The 18,033-nt window shown below is 39.9% G+C and overlaps 1 protein-coding gene across 3 annotated transcripts in view; it reads left to right on the top strand.

The window, feature by feature from the left end:
• Positions 1-18,033, top strand: part of FRMD4A (FERM domain containing 4A) — a 595,439-nt gene that overhangs the window by 129,318 nt on the left and 448,088 nt on the right. The window contains exon 1 of one of the 3 annotated variants that reach the window (XM_036460307.1): positions 4,772-4,888. The exons of the other annotated variants lie outside the window; for them this stretch is intronic. Within the exon in view, the coding sequence (XP_036316200.1) occupies positions 4,787-4,888 (102 nt within the window). The 5' untranslated portion in view covers positions 4,772-4,786. Of the gene's footprint in view, positions 1-4,771; positions 4,889-18,033 lie in introns of those variants that run through there. 3 annotated transcript variants of the gene reach the window in all.

Genomic DNA, 18,033 nt, shown 5'->3' with positions numbered 1-18,033 from the left:
GTGAGGCAAAGTCTGGATGGCAAATGGCATGGATAACACACTGCATGTATAATTGAGACTAAACGATGCGATCTGCCACGATACTTAATTTTCTCAATTTTAGTTCTCTTATCTGTGAAATGGGGATCATCACATACTTTTGAAGATGAAATGAGATGGCACTGAAGTACTTATCTCAAGTCTGAACAAAGTTGATGCTCAGTAAATATTACTTTCTCTCTAGTCACCTCTCCAAACTTGCAAAATGGAAATTAATACCTGTCACACCTAACAGGATTATTGTGAAGCTTTAAAAAGGTAACATCTGTGAGAGCATTTGAGAGAATGTTAATCACCTTATAATATTTGTATTGCAAAAACATATGGAATGTTTATTCTTACACAGATGTAAACGTAAATTCAGGCATTTGGATACTAAATCACAGTTCTCATTGAGCATTTTACCTTAGCATATAGTGAGCTGAAATTTTTTCTGCAATGTATTTTGATATTTACATTGTAAAGCGACGCAAATATGTGTAGCCTGAGATGAGGGGTAGCGGGAAAGGAGAGTGAGAATGGGAAGGGAATTTTCGGCATTCCCCAAGTAGCTCCCTTGGTTTTGCCCAGGGTATCTGGAGTCAATCCAAGAGGAAGTCTGTGCTATTTCTTATCACCCTAAAGTGCACATCTTAATGAGGGTATTTCCCAATAAAAAGTAAAGAGTGATGGGTCACAGAGGAAAAAAAAAAAGATACAGTTAAGACACAATATTCTTACCTTAATAAATAAAAACTGTTTGTGGAACAGGGCAATGCAATCCGCAGATAATGACTCTTTTTAAAAAAAAATATTTTATTGATTTTTCACAGAGAGGAAGAGAGAGAGATAGAGAGTTAGAAACATCGATGAGAGAGAATCATTGATCAGCTGCCTCCCGCACACCCCCTACTGAGGATGTGCCCACAACCAAGATACATGCCCTTGACCGGAATCGAACTCGGACCTTCCAGTCTGCAGGCCAACGCTCTATCCACTGAGCCAAACTGGTTTCGGCCAGATAATGACTCTTAATTGTGTGACTGGCTGCCATCCCCAGAAACTACCAGGGGCTTAAAGAAATTAACCTTGAAGATGGCAAAGATGTGGGGAAGAGACCATCAGATTTTAATGCAGCAGAGAGGGGAAATCTGAGCATCTGATCCTGACCTGTCTTATGAACTTTGGGACATTTCCAAGTATTCCTGGTCCAAAGAGGTTTATTCTCAAGTCCTTCCTGCCCCCCCCCCCCCCTTTTTTTTTATTCTCCTAACATCAGAATGGGAAAGAATGGCGTGCAGGTCAAGGGCATTTGCTAGGAGATATTTCCTAGTGCAGAGGCATTCTCTCTGTGGCTCAGAAGCCTCCACTTTGGGGTGGCAATTCCTTGAGCCAGACCTCATCTAGCACTCCTTTCTCTGCAGTGCATACGTAATTGCTATTTTGCCAGTTTCTATATATTTGATATTCATTGACTTTTTCTTCCAGGCTGAGTTAACCAAAGTGTAAATTTTGCCCTTTTTGAAGCTAAAGGAACTCTTTTGGAACATAAAGTTGCAAGTAAAGAACTCCTCCCATTTAAAGCAATCTGTGGGGGGAGGGGGTGAAAGCAATCTGAATTATTGTTGCCACTTATGAGTATTTTGGTGACATTGATCATTCTCCAGAGTGTAGGGATGGCTAGTGAACTGATGATTATTGTGCACTGACATTGCACATTTGTTGTCCAGGCTAGACCACTTCCTAAACCCCCACCACTCCATTCTCCTCTCACCCCCTCTCATCATTACTCCATCAGTTCTTAAAGGACTTAAAAATGATAGGTAATAAGGTAACTGGTATGTCCCACTTTAAAAATAACTGTTTATCTTAATAACATAAAACTCTGCTTTATAAGTGCCTTGCATGATAGATAGCTAATGAATATCAGATTCATGAACTAATAAGTGAATGAGGTTAACTTTTAGACTAAAAGTTAACGTAATAGCCTAAAATAATAGTTTCAAATGCTGAATTTGCAGCCCTTGACTAATAAAGAATAGGACATTAAATATGCACTTAACTCTTTATATGTCTGATGTTGCTGGGGAGATGAGAAGGAAATGTTCTCACTAGTAAGCCACATGGAGCTAAATGTAGGTCCCTTGTGTGAGCAAATTACTTAACCGAAGCTTCTGTGGAATAGCAATAATAGTCCCTCCCTCACCGGGTAGCTGAGAGGAGTGTATGAGCTAATGCATGAAAATCAGTTAGTGCAGTGTCTAGTACAAGGGAAATGTTCAACAGCTATTGTCATCTTCATCTTAATCACTATCATCAGCATCCTCTAAAGATCATAATTTGGTTCTGGGTTCTGAATATTACCAGGAGTTTGGTTTAGTCAGGGACCTCTCGGACCACTGTGCATGACCCAACTACTGAGGCAGAGTGACTGGTATGAACAACCACAAAAGTTGCACATTTCCTATGCAGTGTGATGATGTATAGCATATTCAAAGCTCTTTCTAAAGTCTCTTTCTCTGGCTCAGGAAACCTATTCTGGTTCTGAAAACTAGAGTGTCAAAAACCAGCCATCCTGAAACATATAATCAGTGTAACTTCTTTAACCTTGACATGGTCCCAGTCTGTTTTATCACTTTAATCTAACTCTTTGGGAAATTCGGGGTCAGATAGAGTAACAAGAAGCAGGGATGATCAGTTGTGCCAAAGACAAAAAAATGTCAAGGAAGAAACTCTAGAAAACTGATCCTGATTAGTAAGTCTGGTGAGAGAGTCTCTGACTCTAGGAAGGGATAAAGACCAGAAAAGAATGCTTCAGAAAAAAAAAAAATTGTCAGAAGTAAAAAGCAGATCACAGGTATACCTGTCTGAGTGGCTAAGTGTGGCACACTGATGAGTGATGTCTCCATAATGAACAGGGTAGCCAGCTTATTTTAATGTCCAGAGCTAGTAAGTGGGGCATATGAGGAATAATATTTTGAAAAGACAGGAGAGATTTTCTCCCCCACCCAAAATAATTAAAGCTGTTGAAGGGATAGGGAAAGGGTGTGGGAAGAGGAGAGGGAATAGAGTTAAAGATAGAGAGGCAGAATGGAATTCCTGTGGAACAGATTAGTGTTCAGTTGTCTCAGAGAAAGTTAATAATGGTTATTCAGTTAGGAGAAGGGTCACAGAAAGAATGGAGTGATAGTGGAAGAGGAATCTCATGGAGGGCCGACAGTCCTGTGCAGAAACACAATAACATGAATGGAGACTGATATAAAAAATGAGGTGACTGATGGGAGGGCTTGGTTCGTTGGTTGAATTTTTGTATCAAACCTGCTAAAGAACATAAGGGCATGAGGACAATGGCTTTTCCCACCCTGTCTGTCACTATGTCACCTGGAACTAGAATAGGCCCTGGCACTTAGTAGGAACATTGCAACTGTTTGTTGAATGACTGAATGAATAAAATCAAAGCTTAAGGTACCCCAAACACTAAGATGCTGGGGTAAAGAAAAGTAATGTTTAAGCCAATAACAAGAGAAATAAGAATCAGAGGTCCCCAGAAATGGCAATTCAAGAAGAAACAGTTGTGTAGACTCTGAAGTCCTTTAGAATGCAAACATATGAGTTGGGAGAGAATAAAAAACATGAATGAAGGAAGAGGAAGGATAGAGGGCCAGCCTATGACATCATTGGGAGGACAGTTTGTGGATTGCCCATCCTGGAGATGTACAGAGAGTCAGGCACAACAGCAGATAGAGTGACAGTTCCATCCAGGGGACAAGGGACAGGAAGCATCAGCTTTAATATCATTGATGAGTTCACATGTGATGCCATAGAATCACATACATGATATGAGACCTTTGGTAATGGCATAGATGTTCTTAGTTACAATTAAGAAGTCACCAGTTGAAGGAGAGATGTTGAATTATTTCCACATAAACACTATCTCAAACATAAGAAAGTCAAGGAAACTCTCATCTGACCCAGGACTTTGCAATATATTTTCATTGTCTACTTTTTACAAGTGTCTAGCGGTGCTGAATAAAGCCATCAGCCCTGGTTTATTTGGAATCCTGGACAGCACACACACACTTATTCTTTCATGCTCAGTTGTTCAGAACCAAGACCATAAATCTAGTTTTGAAACTTCTCCTAAGAAGCAGCTATGCCTCTAAACATCTGGTCAAACAGGAGGGGGAAAAAATCCAGTAAACCATCCAGATGTTAGGTCAACACTGGGTTAAACACATTTGGAGATATACATGCAGTGGGATTTCTATTTTAGTTTTTAAACCAGAAAACCATCCAAGTAATGGTGGCAACTGGATCCACTGCTGTTGGGTCCCTGTTTCCTAAAAGAGGGATGAGTGAATAGGGATGGCGGTACCTCCAGCTGTCAGCTCTAGAGAGAGTCAGCCCTGCAGAGCTCAGCCCCTCTCTCCTGGCCTCCTGTCCTGGGTGAGCTGCCCCTGAGGTTTGATTCAGATCACTTTTCTTGGCTCAAATATGGTACCTAAGACAGGGGTCGTTTGTCAAGTGAGCATGGTACCCAGGGAGCTGTAGGCAGATTATGGAAAGAGAGGGAGGAGAGAGAGGGAGGAGAGAGCGCTGGAGAGAGAGAAAGAAGAGAGAGGGGGAAGAGGGCTAGGAGAGGAGCCGGCTGCTCCAGGAACGGTGCTTTCCAGGCGCTGAGGATTCAAGTTAGACCGGGTGGCTGTGGGAGCCGCCAGGGAGCGGGAGCAGCCGCGCCTCCCTGCAGGCAAGCCTCTTTTCATGTGGGATGCTTAAGGACTGCACACAGAGGGAGTCACTTAAAGGGGAGAGCCACTGGCATGAGGATTCCGCCAAAATGGAAGGGCTCCTGTCTCCGATGAGGACTAAGGTAAGGAGAATGAGTCGCCCGTTTTTGTTGTTGTTGTTTGTTTGTTTTGTTTTTTCTTCATTCTGCTGGAAGGATAGAAAAAAGGCAGCGGAGGTGCCAGCCGGGAGCCTCCGTGAATGGGAGGCTCACTGAGCTTTTGTCTTGTTTCAGAACTAGGGTGGCAAATGCAACTGGATCTCTTCTCAAAGAATAGGCTCGCCTGCCTCACAGACAGCGCGAGGGGCAGGGAGGGGAGTGCAGGGGCGGGGGAGAGCCGTCGGTCAGTGCGGTCAGTGTGGACAATGGGAGTCTTAGTAAATGAGTTCTCCTCTTGGTTGATTAGACAGCCATATTTTAGCAGGATTTCTGATCCCTCTTCCTTGGGGGCCGGGCAACCCTGGGGAGCTGTTCCTTGCAGGAAGTACCAATTGCTGAGGCTACATCTCTGTTGAGTGGAGGAGTAGTAACACGTTGAAAGCAGAGCATGCCCAGCTCTGGCTCCAAATCCCTCTTTTCCCCGCCTCCTCTTCTTCAGAGCAAGAAGGAAGGGAATCCTCTGTGGAAAGTAGGTTAATGCATTCTAGAAGCCAGCGTGTTTTCAGAGAACTAACAGCCCTGCAGAAAAGCATGCAGAGCACTGCCCTAGCCTGGTGTACTGAACTTGCACCTAAACTGTTCAGGGGGAGCTGCTAAGTCTCCAGAGGCTCAGGGAACTTGTTCTCCAGTGGGGCTTGCTTTTTTCCTTGAGAAAGGGTTGCCTCAAAGACCGGGCTTTCCATTGAGAGCTCAGATGACAGGAGACTATTCAAATCCTGCTAAATTCACACAGTACTCTAAAAAGGTGGGGCAAAAGTTCTGAATCATGCTCGCAATATTACTTTCCTTATTCAGAAATTTCCATAACGTCCCAGGGAAATGGGCTCTATAAGCATACGGCAGAGTGAAAGCCCAAAGAGGGAGGCTCTGACTCCATCCCTGATGCTCAAGTTAGTGATTCCAGCACAATTGGGCTCTTGCCATTGAATTGTTCCTTTCCTGCCAGTTTAAGGAGCATGGCCACAGTGTTTTAAGATAATGTCAAAACCAGGGCTTTAAGCAGGAAAGTGTCCTATCCTTTGGGAGAATTCCCCATCTCCCTGTCATGCTCACTAGTCCTCTGGTCATCATTCATTAGGTGAGTAGTCCCAAGTGAGAGTTTGCTACCAAAGGTTCTAATGCCAGCCCCTCGCTGGCTGGCTGGCTTGCTGGGGAGCCCCTCTATGACCATTTGTCCTCCCTGAGCACAGAGCTGAAGTCCTGATTCTTGCAGGCAGCAGACATCACTCCAGGGTGCTATGAAAGCAGCAGCAGGTACTATTTCATAGAGGGACCTGTTTTCCTTTATTGTCAGGATGGGATTTGAATGCTTAGAAGGTGGTAATGTAATCTGTCCATTCCTCCCACTTATGAAATTGCTGCCTCAGACACTTTGTCCTGGTATTGTGCATTCTGAGGCTCCCCTCAAATCAGTGGATTTGAGCCCAGAAGCTTAGGCAAGTACATTTCTCATAGACCTTGAGGGGAGTTCCCTATGCAAATGACCCAGCACTCAGGCACTGTGTAAATCACACTGCAGGCCCATTTAAATGGTAGGCTGTAGTAGGGGGAGAGATGGATGGCAGTGGGTCAGGCTTCTCATATATTCTATTTATCAGTTTAATCCACATCATAGCTTGTTCCTTACCAATCATATCATCTAATGAAACACTGAGTGTTTGGGTCCCATCCAAGTTCAAACAAGACCTCTACACAGCAAACTGACTTTCATTCAAACCCTTAAATTTTTAGGTTTCAAAGGGTGTGTGTTTGTGTGTGTGTGTGTGTGTGTGTGTGTGTGTGTGTGACAGTGAGTGTGTTTTGGTGAAATTTTTTTAAGATCTCTTTGTTTCTGACTCTGAAATTGATATTTTCATATTGAAGATTCAAATTACATTTTAATTTGGTGACCTACAGTAGCATCTTGACTCAGAGAGCAAGACCCAACTGTGTAAAACTTTCATTGCTGAGACTCAGCTTTAGTTTCTAAATTGCCAGGTCTGTGTTATTGACATTACCCAGCAATTTTTAAAAATTGACCCATATTCTTTTATGAGGAACAACATGTTGTCATTCTTAAACTTTGATCCACATTGTACCCTTTTAAATCTACTCTGGAATATTCTGCCCCTTCAGTAAGGATGTAGCTTAAATATTCTGATTTCATGGCATCCTGATTGGTTGGACAAAACAGCACCCTTCCACCCCGAGTGATCAGTTTTGGTGTATTTTGGTTACTTAATAACTTACTGACAGTTTAAAGAAAGCGTTGAGGTAAATTGGACATCATGCAATAATTTCATTATGCCATGTTATAGACTTAACCAGTCTAAATCATGGGTACTTAATGCATTTTAATATTGGGATTTGCATAATTGGCACATAAATATGCATGTGATTAATGGGAAGTGGCAAAATGGGGTGGGCAAAATGTTCACAAGTATGAAAATTCAAGCACTTGCACAGAGGGCACCTGAGAACATAGGTCTCCTGGGTGGTGGCCACATTTAAACACCTAGAATCAGACAAGGCAGCAGCTCGCCTTCCCTCATCACAGTTAGTGTGTTGTCAGTGATACAGGGGCTTAGCTCAACTATGGCTTTGGTTGGATTCACTTGAGTACTCTACTTCTTTTTATATATAATGCATCACATAGAGTCTCTAGGCTGATGGATATACTTCTGACTAGCCTCCTGGCAGGCCATGACACAGGCCTCAGGATTCCAACCACAGCAAATGATATTAGCAAAGGCAGGGGGGAAATTGAAAAAAGAGAAACACTGATTGAGTTGTTTCTCCTATGAGAGTAAACAATTTTGTGATTAATCATCTTTGTGTACTTTTAAAATATGTATTTTTTAATTTGACTTTTAATCCTCCAACCTTCATATTTCCCTTTAATCCTCTGTGCACCGCCTCCAGTGAATGAGACTGGCAAAAATTACTCTCCTTTTCAGCATCTTGTGATGCCTGCTTGCCAGTGCCTGCTGCAAAATTTACAATGAGCACCTGGCTACAGCCACGTAATATCAAGCCAAGTCTACTTGGATGCAATGTGTGTTTTCTGGAGAAGTTATAGTATCAAAAAAAGATGAAGGAGAGGAGATAAGAGGAAAAGAAAGAAGAGGAGAGGAGAGGAGAGGAGAGGAGAGGAGAGGAGAGGAGAGGGGAGAAGAGGAGAGGAGAGAAGAAAGGGCAGAGAAGAACAGGAAAGAATTCTTGGTTGGAAAACCATTTTTTTATTTTCAGTTTTATTGAAATGTAATTCACATATAACACTATTTAAGTTTAAAATGTACAGATAGAATGACTTGATATATTTATATATAGTGAAATGATTACCACAATAAGTTTAGTTAAAACCCATTTCATATGGTTACAACAAAATTGTTTTTATTGTTGTTGCTGTTTGTTTGTGTTTTTGGTGATGAGAACTTTTAGAACCTATTCTCTTAAACTTTCAAATATATATATCATACTATAGTGTCAGCTACAGTCATCATGCAGTACATTACATCCCCTGTATTTATTAATCTTCTAACTAGAAGTTTGTATTTTTTGATCACCTTTATCCAATTCTCTCACTCCCACCCATTGCTTCTGTTAACCACAAATCTGATCTCCTTTAATATGAATTTGGTGTTCTCAATTTTTTTGTTTTGTTTTTAGATTCTATTTATAAGTATGATAACACAGTATTTGTCTTACTCTAATTTATTTCACTTAGCATAATGCCTTCAAGAGTCTTCTATGTTATTACAAATGACAGGATTTCCTTATTTTTTTTATTGCTGAACAGTATTTCTTTGTGTTTATGTATGTACATACAAACACATACACATACATTTTTTCTTTATTCAGTTGTCAATGGATGCTTAGATTGTTTCAATGTCTTGTTTATTACAAATAATGCTGCAGTGAATATGGGGGTGCCAATAGCTCTTCGACATAGTGATTTCATTTCCTTGGGGTTTATACCCAGAAGTGCAATTGCTAGATCATTTAATAGTTCTATTTTTAATTTTTTGAGGGACTAGAGGCCCATCTTTTATATCCAAACAAAAATACTGATGTCTTCAATTAAATGCTTGCACAGTAAATGGCAAGAGAATATAATTAACCTGGAGAATAGATGTTAATTAGATTTATTATAGAGATAACTTCTCAGTATATACAAATACTAGAGATCCAGTGAACAGATTTGTACACATTGAAAGGAAATTAATTAGAAGAAATATTTTAATATTGCTATTCACCCTTTCTCTATAATGGAAGTGTCAGAAATGAAAGAAAATTAGTAAAATGTATATGAAAATAATATATAAATCATTAAATAAACAATAACAACATGATATAACAACAAAGACATGATATAAAAATAACACACATGTGCAATTGGCACCAGCAAGAGCTTTATAAGTATCATACATTTGTGAGTCAATGTTTATTTTTAAGTTGCCAATGTATGTAATATGTACTGGCTGGTTGGTCAGTCGGATGGACGTATAATCGATCACTTAGCCTTTTATATATATATTAAAAAATATATATATATATATATAGTCATTATGTTGTATACCTGAAACTAATATAATGTTATATGTCAGAAATTAACCTTTTTATAAAGGATGGAATATTTATTTTAAAAGTTTAATTTGGCATCTCAGTGACTATTCTATGTGCTAACTAGGGTTTTTAGAACACTGTGATACTGCTGCCTTCAATATCTTCTCCCTTTCACAATTAGCTAATTCCCCAGAGAAGGTGATTTTTATCTGTCTGAATGTCTCTTATTTCTGCCACAAAAGCACTGTGTCATTTACTGCACTACAAATACTTTTAAAAAGGAATGTCTTCTGATTTGTGGCACAAAGTAGTTTTCTAAAGGAAGTCTTCTGAAAGAATCAGACTATTTATAAAAGGAACACTGACTGGGAAATGGAAGCTGAGCTTATAAAGATTGAGCAATTGAAATTAACACAAGAATTGTGTCCTGCAAGTCCTGCCCTTGTGTACTCAGGGTAAGTGCCACACATAATTGCAGTTAGTTCAAGAATTGTCCATCTCAACCACTCTACAATTTTGGAAGCACATTAGATACAGATGTAAGATGTGAAAATTCTAAAACTACAGATACTATAGATAGTAAAAGAACAAATCAAAGGATGGTCAAAGACTCTCTGGTTCTTCAGATCAAGTATCATACAGTATATGAAACTCTTAAAGCCACATAGAATTCTACTAAATCTTGCCAGGTCTCCATAGAGAACAGTGCCTGAAATGATCCATTGTGTTCTACATGCTTGATACATGGATTCTGATTAAATATTGGAATTTCCCTTTGAAGAGCTCTGTGAACTAGGCAGCAATAAGGACTGAAGGGTGTTGTAGACTGAGTAAGGTAAGACTAAAGGGGTGCTTGACAATTACTTTCAAGCACATCAAATATATACAACATTATTTACCAGCTAATGACAGGCTATTTTATCTTAATGGAAGCTTAAATAAGAAGAAACCTGCTGGAGTTGAAGCATGACAAGTTTAGATTAAATCCAAAGCAGTGTTTCTTGACATTAAAATGTTTTCCTGAGGAAGGCTGAAATAGTTTCTAGTCTGGAAGCCTTGAGACAGGTAAGGAGAACTTACCTGAGAAGCCAGGAGGAGCCTATAAGACACTCCATGTTTTTATGATGCTGGGCATTCTTCTTAGAAAGCCAATAAAAGCAGAAATAGACTTGTTTACGAGGGATGCATCAAATTCCTTTACAAAGAGCTACTATACTATAATGTTTTTATTAAACCATTGAACTCAGTTAGGTGTGAACAGGATACAACTTCATTTTTTTTCAAATGACCACTTTCAAGGCATCTGTGAATCATGGAAAGAAATTGGGGACTCTCTGGCAATTTATTTAGTTAATGAAAAGGAGAGGTATGAGGCACCATAGCCTATCCCCGAGGTTGACAAACTGCGGCTCAGGAGCCACATGCAGCTATTTGGCCCCTTGATGGTGGCTCTTCCACAAAATACCACAGCCTGGGCAAGTCTATTTTGAAGAAGTGGCATTAGAAGAAGTTTAAGTTTAAAAAGTTTGGCTCTCAAAAAAAAATTTCAATCGTTGTACTGTTGATATTTGGCTCTGTTGACTAATGAGTTTGTCCACCACTGGCCTATCCTAATCAGCTTACTGGGTTCAAATCCTAGCTCCTCCATTTCCTAGGGGTAATTTTTCTGAGCTTCAATTTCCTCACGTGTAAGATGCATAAATTAGTGCCCTGTATCATAAGTTATTGTGAGAAGTAAACAGTTAATGTCTGTAAGGTCTTGGTACGTCTTAATAAATGTTAGCTGTTACTAGTATGAATGTATGAACAAATAAACAGATGCATATTGCAGAAATTCAAGTCATGACACAAAGTGTGGGATGAATTGTCACAGTTATTAATGCAGTGGGAAAGATGGGACCCAGCTTCAGGGTGATGCTGTTAGCTCAGACACAGAGCAGTAACTCCCACCTGCAAGAGTCCTATGAAGTTGGGTCCTTGCCTATGAAGAGCTCAGAGTGAAGCAGATGCCTTTGTAGCATAAATCAGCTTTTATCACAATAAAGACTTTCACAACCAATAATTTTGATAGGTTGATAGTTTATCAGAAAATACTGTGGGTTCAAGCTGAAGCCAAAAAATTTCTTCTCTGGGACCTCAAGAAAACCATGTTTCTGTGCTTGGCCCTGGGTTTTATAATTTCTTAGCAGACCCCTTAATAAAAAACAACTTTCCTTTCTTTTGTGCTTTAGATCTTGAAAATTTGAATATACATACTGTCATGTGATTGTCCCTATAGTAGTTACAACCCAGAAATCAGCCAGTTACAAAGCAGGGCCCTCCCACCAAGGGCTGGTCATTACGGTTAACCAGCACATCACTGCTTGGTACCTGCATGAAAAAAGTCCATCTTCATATCTGGACTCCAGGCTCACCTTGACCTGACCATTACTCACTGACTCTGCCTCATGCTTCTTCTTTCTCCTGCCCTGGCTGCTCTCAGGTGTCAGCTGAACAGTTCAGTCACCGGAGATATGTTTAACAGCTCTGGGCCTCTCTTCAGAGATGCTGATTCAGTAATTCTGAGATAAGGCTCAAGGACCTGCATTTTGTGGAAAGGCTGGAGGGCTCTGATTTGGGTGATCCTTTCACCACGAGTGGAAGGAACACTTAATCTACCTACCCAGTTGCCTCGGGGAAGGCTTTGCAGCTCTGAATATGTCAGATCTTTGTGGTGCCCAGCCCTCACCACCCTGCCCTCACCTTCCTACACTGTCTGTCCCTTATAATAAATCCTCTTGGGAAATCTTTGATGCCCAAGTCTGGGGTGAGTCTATAGCATGCTCTGTTTACCTGATCCCCAGCCTTCCTCCCACTCAGTAACCACATATATATTTGTTCCTTTTGTAATGGTTGGCCAGGAACTTTTAGAAAGCAGGCTTCACCATGTCTTGTTGTTCACCCTGTTTGCCTAGTAGGTAGCATGGTGCAAGCAAAATTATAGGCTCTCTGTATATATTTATCGACTAAGTGCAGGCACAAATCACTAAGGGCTCATGTAGGTTTGATAAATCTTGGGCATTGAGAAGGTGTCCCAAGGCCAGAGTAACTGGTTAGATGCAATGTAGAACTAGCTCCACACAATAGGATGGGCAAATCCCACAGGGTGAGACCCCTACCTAAGGTAGAATTTTCAGGAATAGATAGTGGGTAGGTTATTCGTGTTTTTCTTTTTCTATCTTGTTGTTTCTGGTTAGTAACAGCTAACATTGCCAGAGTGTTTTAATAGTTTCCAGGCTTAGGAAACTGTAGAGTGGAGAAACCACAACTGAGGGCTGATGGTGACTTCCGCTCAGGGTTATTGTTATTTCTGACATACAGGAAAATAAAGTCAGAGCTTTCTATTCCAAAATGTCTTAATGACTCTACTTTTGTTGAAAAAGAAAATGATTCTTTTTAAGATAAAACCAGGCTGTATTTACTCTAGGAAAATGGGAAAACATGCTGACTTTTTCTTTCACTGCCAGTGTATCTCAATGGGTAGCATAAACTAGCTAAAAAAACAGTTGAAACAATGTAATTCCTTGCTTTAATATAAAACAATGTTAATATATTTTTTTAAATATTTTTATTGATTTTGTACAGAGAGGAAGGGAGAGAGATAGAGAGTTAGAAATATCGATGAGAGAGAGTTATCGATCAGCTGCCTCTTGCACACCCCCTACTGGGGATGTGCCCGCAACCAAGGTACATGCCCTTGACCGGAATCGAACCCGGGACCCTTCAGTCCCCAAGCCGATGCTCTATCCATTGAGCCAAACCGGTCTTGGCAAACAATGTTAATATTTTGAAGTAACTGTTGATTAATGATAATATATTAATACAACTTAACAATATGTAAATATTATAATAGCTATAATATATTAATATTTAAATATTATATATCAATAAACTCGTATGCATTTCAGCATATATTTATTAATATATTGATGTAACATGTTAATGTATTATTGACACAATATTGGCATTGGTTACAAAAATAATGTGGTATATTAATAATATATGTTGATATATTAATTATAAATGTTAATACATAATATAGTTAAATGCTATGATCCTATATAATAAAAGAGTAGTATGCAAATTGTCCCCTTGACTAGAGTTCTGGGAGTTTGATCAAGGGGCAGGCCATCCAGGAGAAAGAAGGGTGTACCTGGCCAGCAGCCGGCAGCCTGCAGCTGGTAGGAACCCTACCAGTGCACGAATTTCATGCACTGAGCCTCTAGTATTTTAATAATATTGTAATATTAATTATCATTTATTGAACATACTATAAGGACAACTATTTTACTTTTTAAAAAAATCTCTAACCCTCATAAGAATTTTAAAAAGCAAGCATTTTTAACTTTATTTTATAAATGGGAAATGAAGACCCCAAGAGGTTGGGTTCCTCAAAGCTATGGAAATCATAAGCAGGGCTTGAATCCAAAGTTACCTGGCCTCAAATCCCATCCTTTATCATCCTCCTGCTCTATGTGACTAACTTAGAAATGAAGAAATAGGAGGAAAACAGTCTGAATTCGCCATTGCTTCATTGAAGGCTGGGAGTAATGGGAGTGTGAAGTAGAGTTAGCTAATTCTAATGTGCCAGCTCACTTCATTTGACCCATATGAATCCCAAGACAGATTGATTCCTGAGAAAACCTTATTTGACTTCAGAATTGTGTGGGGCACAGGATTCCGGAGTTCCTTGCCAGCTGCACGAGAGAAGCACAGGGATACCCCTTCTCATTCTCCCCAGACAGAACAGCCCCTTATTTCCAGACAGTGATGCCTTGGCACTTGAAGGCCTGACATGGGCAAATGCAGGATGCAAGGCTTGCTCCACACCCCAAAAGGTGATGAAGGAGCTAGCAACACACAGCCAGCCTGCTAACTGCTAGGCTTTCAAAGCCATGGTTGGTTTACAGCCCTTTTCCATTGTGAGCCAAAAAAAATCCTGTTTGCCCAGCAGAGTTTATGAAGTCTCTGTGGAAGCTGTCTGGATGGCCCTGGTAAATGAGAAAATACATGGGCCACTGGCTTCATTAAATGGGATAACAGGGCCCTGGGTAGCCTGTTCTGGGGGCTGGTGGGCCAGATAGCACCTGCAGGCGGAGCTAGTCAATTGGTTAAAAGAAAAAGGAGAAACCCCAGGCCTTGACTAGTGCTAATAATTAAACTAGAATATGAGTGTGGCAGGTAAAATGTAACATGACTGAGGGAGGGGGGTAAGTGACATGAAGATTTCTGATATATAAATATATATAAAAAAGGGGGGATTGATTTATTGGTGGTAAATTCTCTTCATTTTTCCAGTCAGATCTGTTCATTACATCCCAAACAGGCAGAGAGGAGAACTCTTAGCAGTAAAACTGATGAGAAGGAAAAAGTAATTTTGCAGTTTTTCTATCGCATTTACCTATTCATCCAAAAAGGATTTATTAAGTGCTCATATCCAGTGTTAGGCAATAAACACATTTCCTCTGTCAAGGTTGTACAAACAAAAGGGAAAGTGTTAAAGAGTCCACAAACAAGACAAACCAACCCATCACTCTCCCTTGGAAACAAATGGAGGTAAAAGCTAGAAGCAGGATACAATCACTTTTCCAAAAGGCCACTTTTCACTAATTGTGCTGCTTTTAATACAAGTGGATGATAACATTTGGGCAAATTAACTCCACATTGATATTCAGAGGGAATTACTACATTAATGGCAATAACTTAGTGTCTTCAAAGGGATAAAAATGCCTGAAGGAGGATCCTATTTAGTCTTGCAAGATTTCCTTTATCTTACACAAAGAGCATGAATTCGGATATCTTTTCTAAATGGGGAAAGTGAATGTAGTCATTTCTCATAAGACTTCCAAGTAAAACACTCTATTTAGCACCAGAGAAAGCATCTTGGAAAACACAGTGTAACATATGCAATTTGATAAAAACCAAGGTCCTTACTTAAACAATGAGCTGTGAGAACTAGAATAACCCCAAGCACGTAAATGGGCTTTCTATTATTATTTAGTCACTACAGATGTTCTGGCAGGAAATTCACATTTACCCTATGTATGCATAGTTATCATTCACTTTCAAAATTGATGCTTCTAAAGGTGATTCCCATGCCAGTGTATGTGGTAGAAACAGAGCAGGGTTTAGATATTACTTTACAGACTATAAAGCAACCTTTCATTTATTTCATGGATTCAGCAAATCATGGATCATTTTGGGCATGTCTATCATGGGTAGGTTGAAAGATTTTAATATTTTCACTAAATTACTTTTTAAAAAAAATTTTAGGATAAATACAACAATGAAGCATAATATGTGCCTAGGATATGCCATAGTACACATAATACAAAGGAATGAAAAATATTTGTTATTGAACTCAGTGCTGGCCAATAGAAATATAATTCCAGCCACAATGAGAGCCACATGTATCATTTTAAATTTTCTAGTAGCCACATTAAAAAAAAAGACACAATATAAGTCATTTTAACAATATATTTTATTTAGCTAAATATACCAAATGTATAATTTCCCTATGTAATCACTATAAGAATTATGAATGAGATATGTCACATTCTTTTTCATATTATCTTCAAAACCCAGTGTGCATTTTATGCTTCCAACACGTCTCAATCCAAACTGGGCACACTTCAAAGGCTCAATAGATGCACGTGGTTAGTGGCAACTGTGCTAGATGAGGCAGCTCTAACTGATTTATTGGTACAACTAAAGAAGTCATAAAGCTGATATCTGTCTAATATTGGTAAATGGCAATTGCTGATCAAGTGGCTTATTTTGACAATGTAGTCTCTCCCCATTACTATTTCTGTAGTTGTGATTGGCACAGTGCAGGTCCTCCGGCACAAGCATTGTTGCTGGAATGAATGCCCAGAGTGCTTTGGCCTCTGTAGTGAAAGCTGATGGTTGCACACAAAAAACGAATGAGCTCAGTGCTCCCATTGTTCAGAGGGGGACAGAGTGTCAGGTCAGAGGAGACATGTGGGCACAAGGGAACATAGCAGTTCTAAGGGTTTCACATGGTTATTTTCCACATTTTCCTCCCAGTCCTTCTAACATTAATCTTGAGTTTCTCTTTTTTTTTTTGCCATTTTAAGTGTTGTTCACTACATTCCTGTAGGAACCTTCTCTAGCTATACCAAGGCACTCATTCCATGCAGAGGTACTGTCAGCCAAGGGGGGCATTGCCTCTACTCTCCACAGATAACAGGTATAAGTTCTTGGCCATGTTGACCACTCTTATGTAAGGCCTCCAGAGTCTCTACCTCTGAACCACTCTTCTCTCTCTCAAGTTCCATGGCTATACACTAAAACTGTTGTTTGTTTTTGTGGTAAGCTTTAAAAACTAATACCTGGATATTCCAGATATATTTTTACCACAATATAAGCATGAATTCATTGTTTGATCCTCAAGCTGCTCCTCTCTGTGTGTCCCCTATCTCACCAAGTGCCAGCCTTCTCTATCCAGGCTCAAGCTAAAGCCCTGGGTCTTCACACACCTCTCTTTGGCCATTTCTCTTCATAGTCCACCAGTTTTCACATTCTATCATTTCATCTTTTTCATATATCTTCTATCTGTTCCCTTCTCTTCATCCACATGGTTACAGTTCTAGTGCAAGTGGCCATCTTTTGATTGAATTCTTACCATAGTCTCCCAGCTAAATTTCTGATGTCTACAACTCCCTACCTCTAACCCATTAAATAATTACTGATAGCACCACTGTTTTTAAACAGAAATCTGATCATGTCATTTTCATCATAAAATTCTGCCTACTATGACATTCAGGCTCTTCATAATCAGGCCCTTGACTACCTCTTCAAGTCTCTGATGCTGCCACTGCCTTTTGGGATGTTATGCTCATTACTGATGTTTCACCAAAAATCCACGGCTTCTCTAGCCCCAGTGCCTTTGCACATGCTGACTCTTGCTCTTCTCTTGCTTTCTGAAGATGGTGTAGTTCTCCCAAAGTTGATTCAAGTGTCACTTCTTCCATGAGTCTTTCCATGGCTTGAGGGCAAACATGAGATAACCTTTTACCTTGTCTCCACAGTCTTGCCCATTAATCCCTACCCTGTAAACACATCACATCTGCTACATTAAGTGTGCAACAGGTAGTTGATGAAAAAGGTAAAACTGTTTAAAGATTAAGTTCTCAAAATTGCCCCCCATAGCTGATGAGTTTGGCTAGATGCAGAATTAATATTTCATTCATTAAATATCTGCCTCATGGCCTGTGCATGCCATACCATAATAAGGTTAATATTCACCCACAGATGTGTGGATTCCAGATGCATAAGACCCGGTGGTCTCCAACTTAATCTGCAGCAGGAGTTGTGTCAGTGCTGGGCTGGGCTTCAGGATGGTGAGGACAGTGATGCCATCTATTAACTTCCAGCCAGTGTTTTTAGTGTATGAGTTAGGTGTTTTCAACCCCATTCTAAAGCTGAGGAATCAGAGGCTCAAAAAACTAACTTTCCCAAGACCC

The sequence above is a fragment of the Pipistrellus kuhlii genome, unplaced genomic scaffold, assembly GCF_014108245.1.
Source record: "Pipistrellus kuhlii isolate mPipKuh1 unplaced genomic scaffold, mPipKuh1.p scaffold_m20_p_1, whole genome shotgun sequence".
NCBI lineage: Eukaryota > Metazoa > Chordata > Mammalia > Chiroptera > Vespertilionidae > Pipistrellus > Pipistrellus kuhlii.
This window is presented reverse-complemented; position numbering and strand designations above follow the sequence as displayed.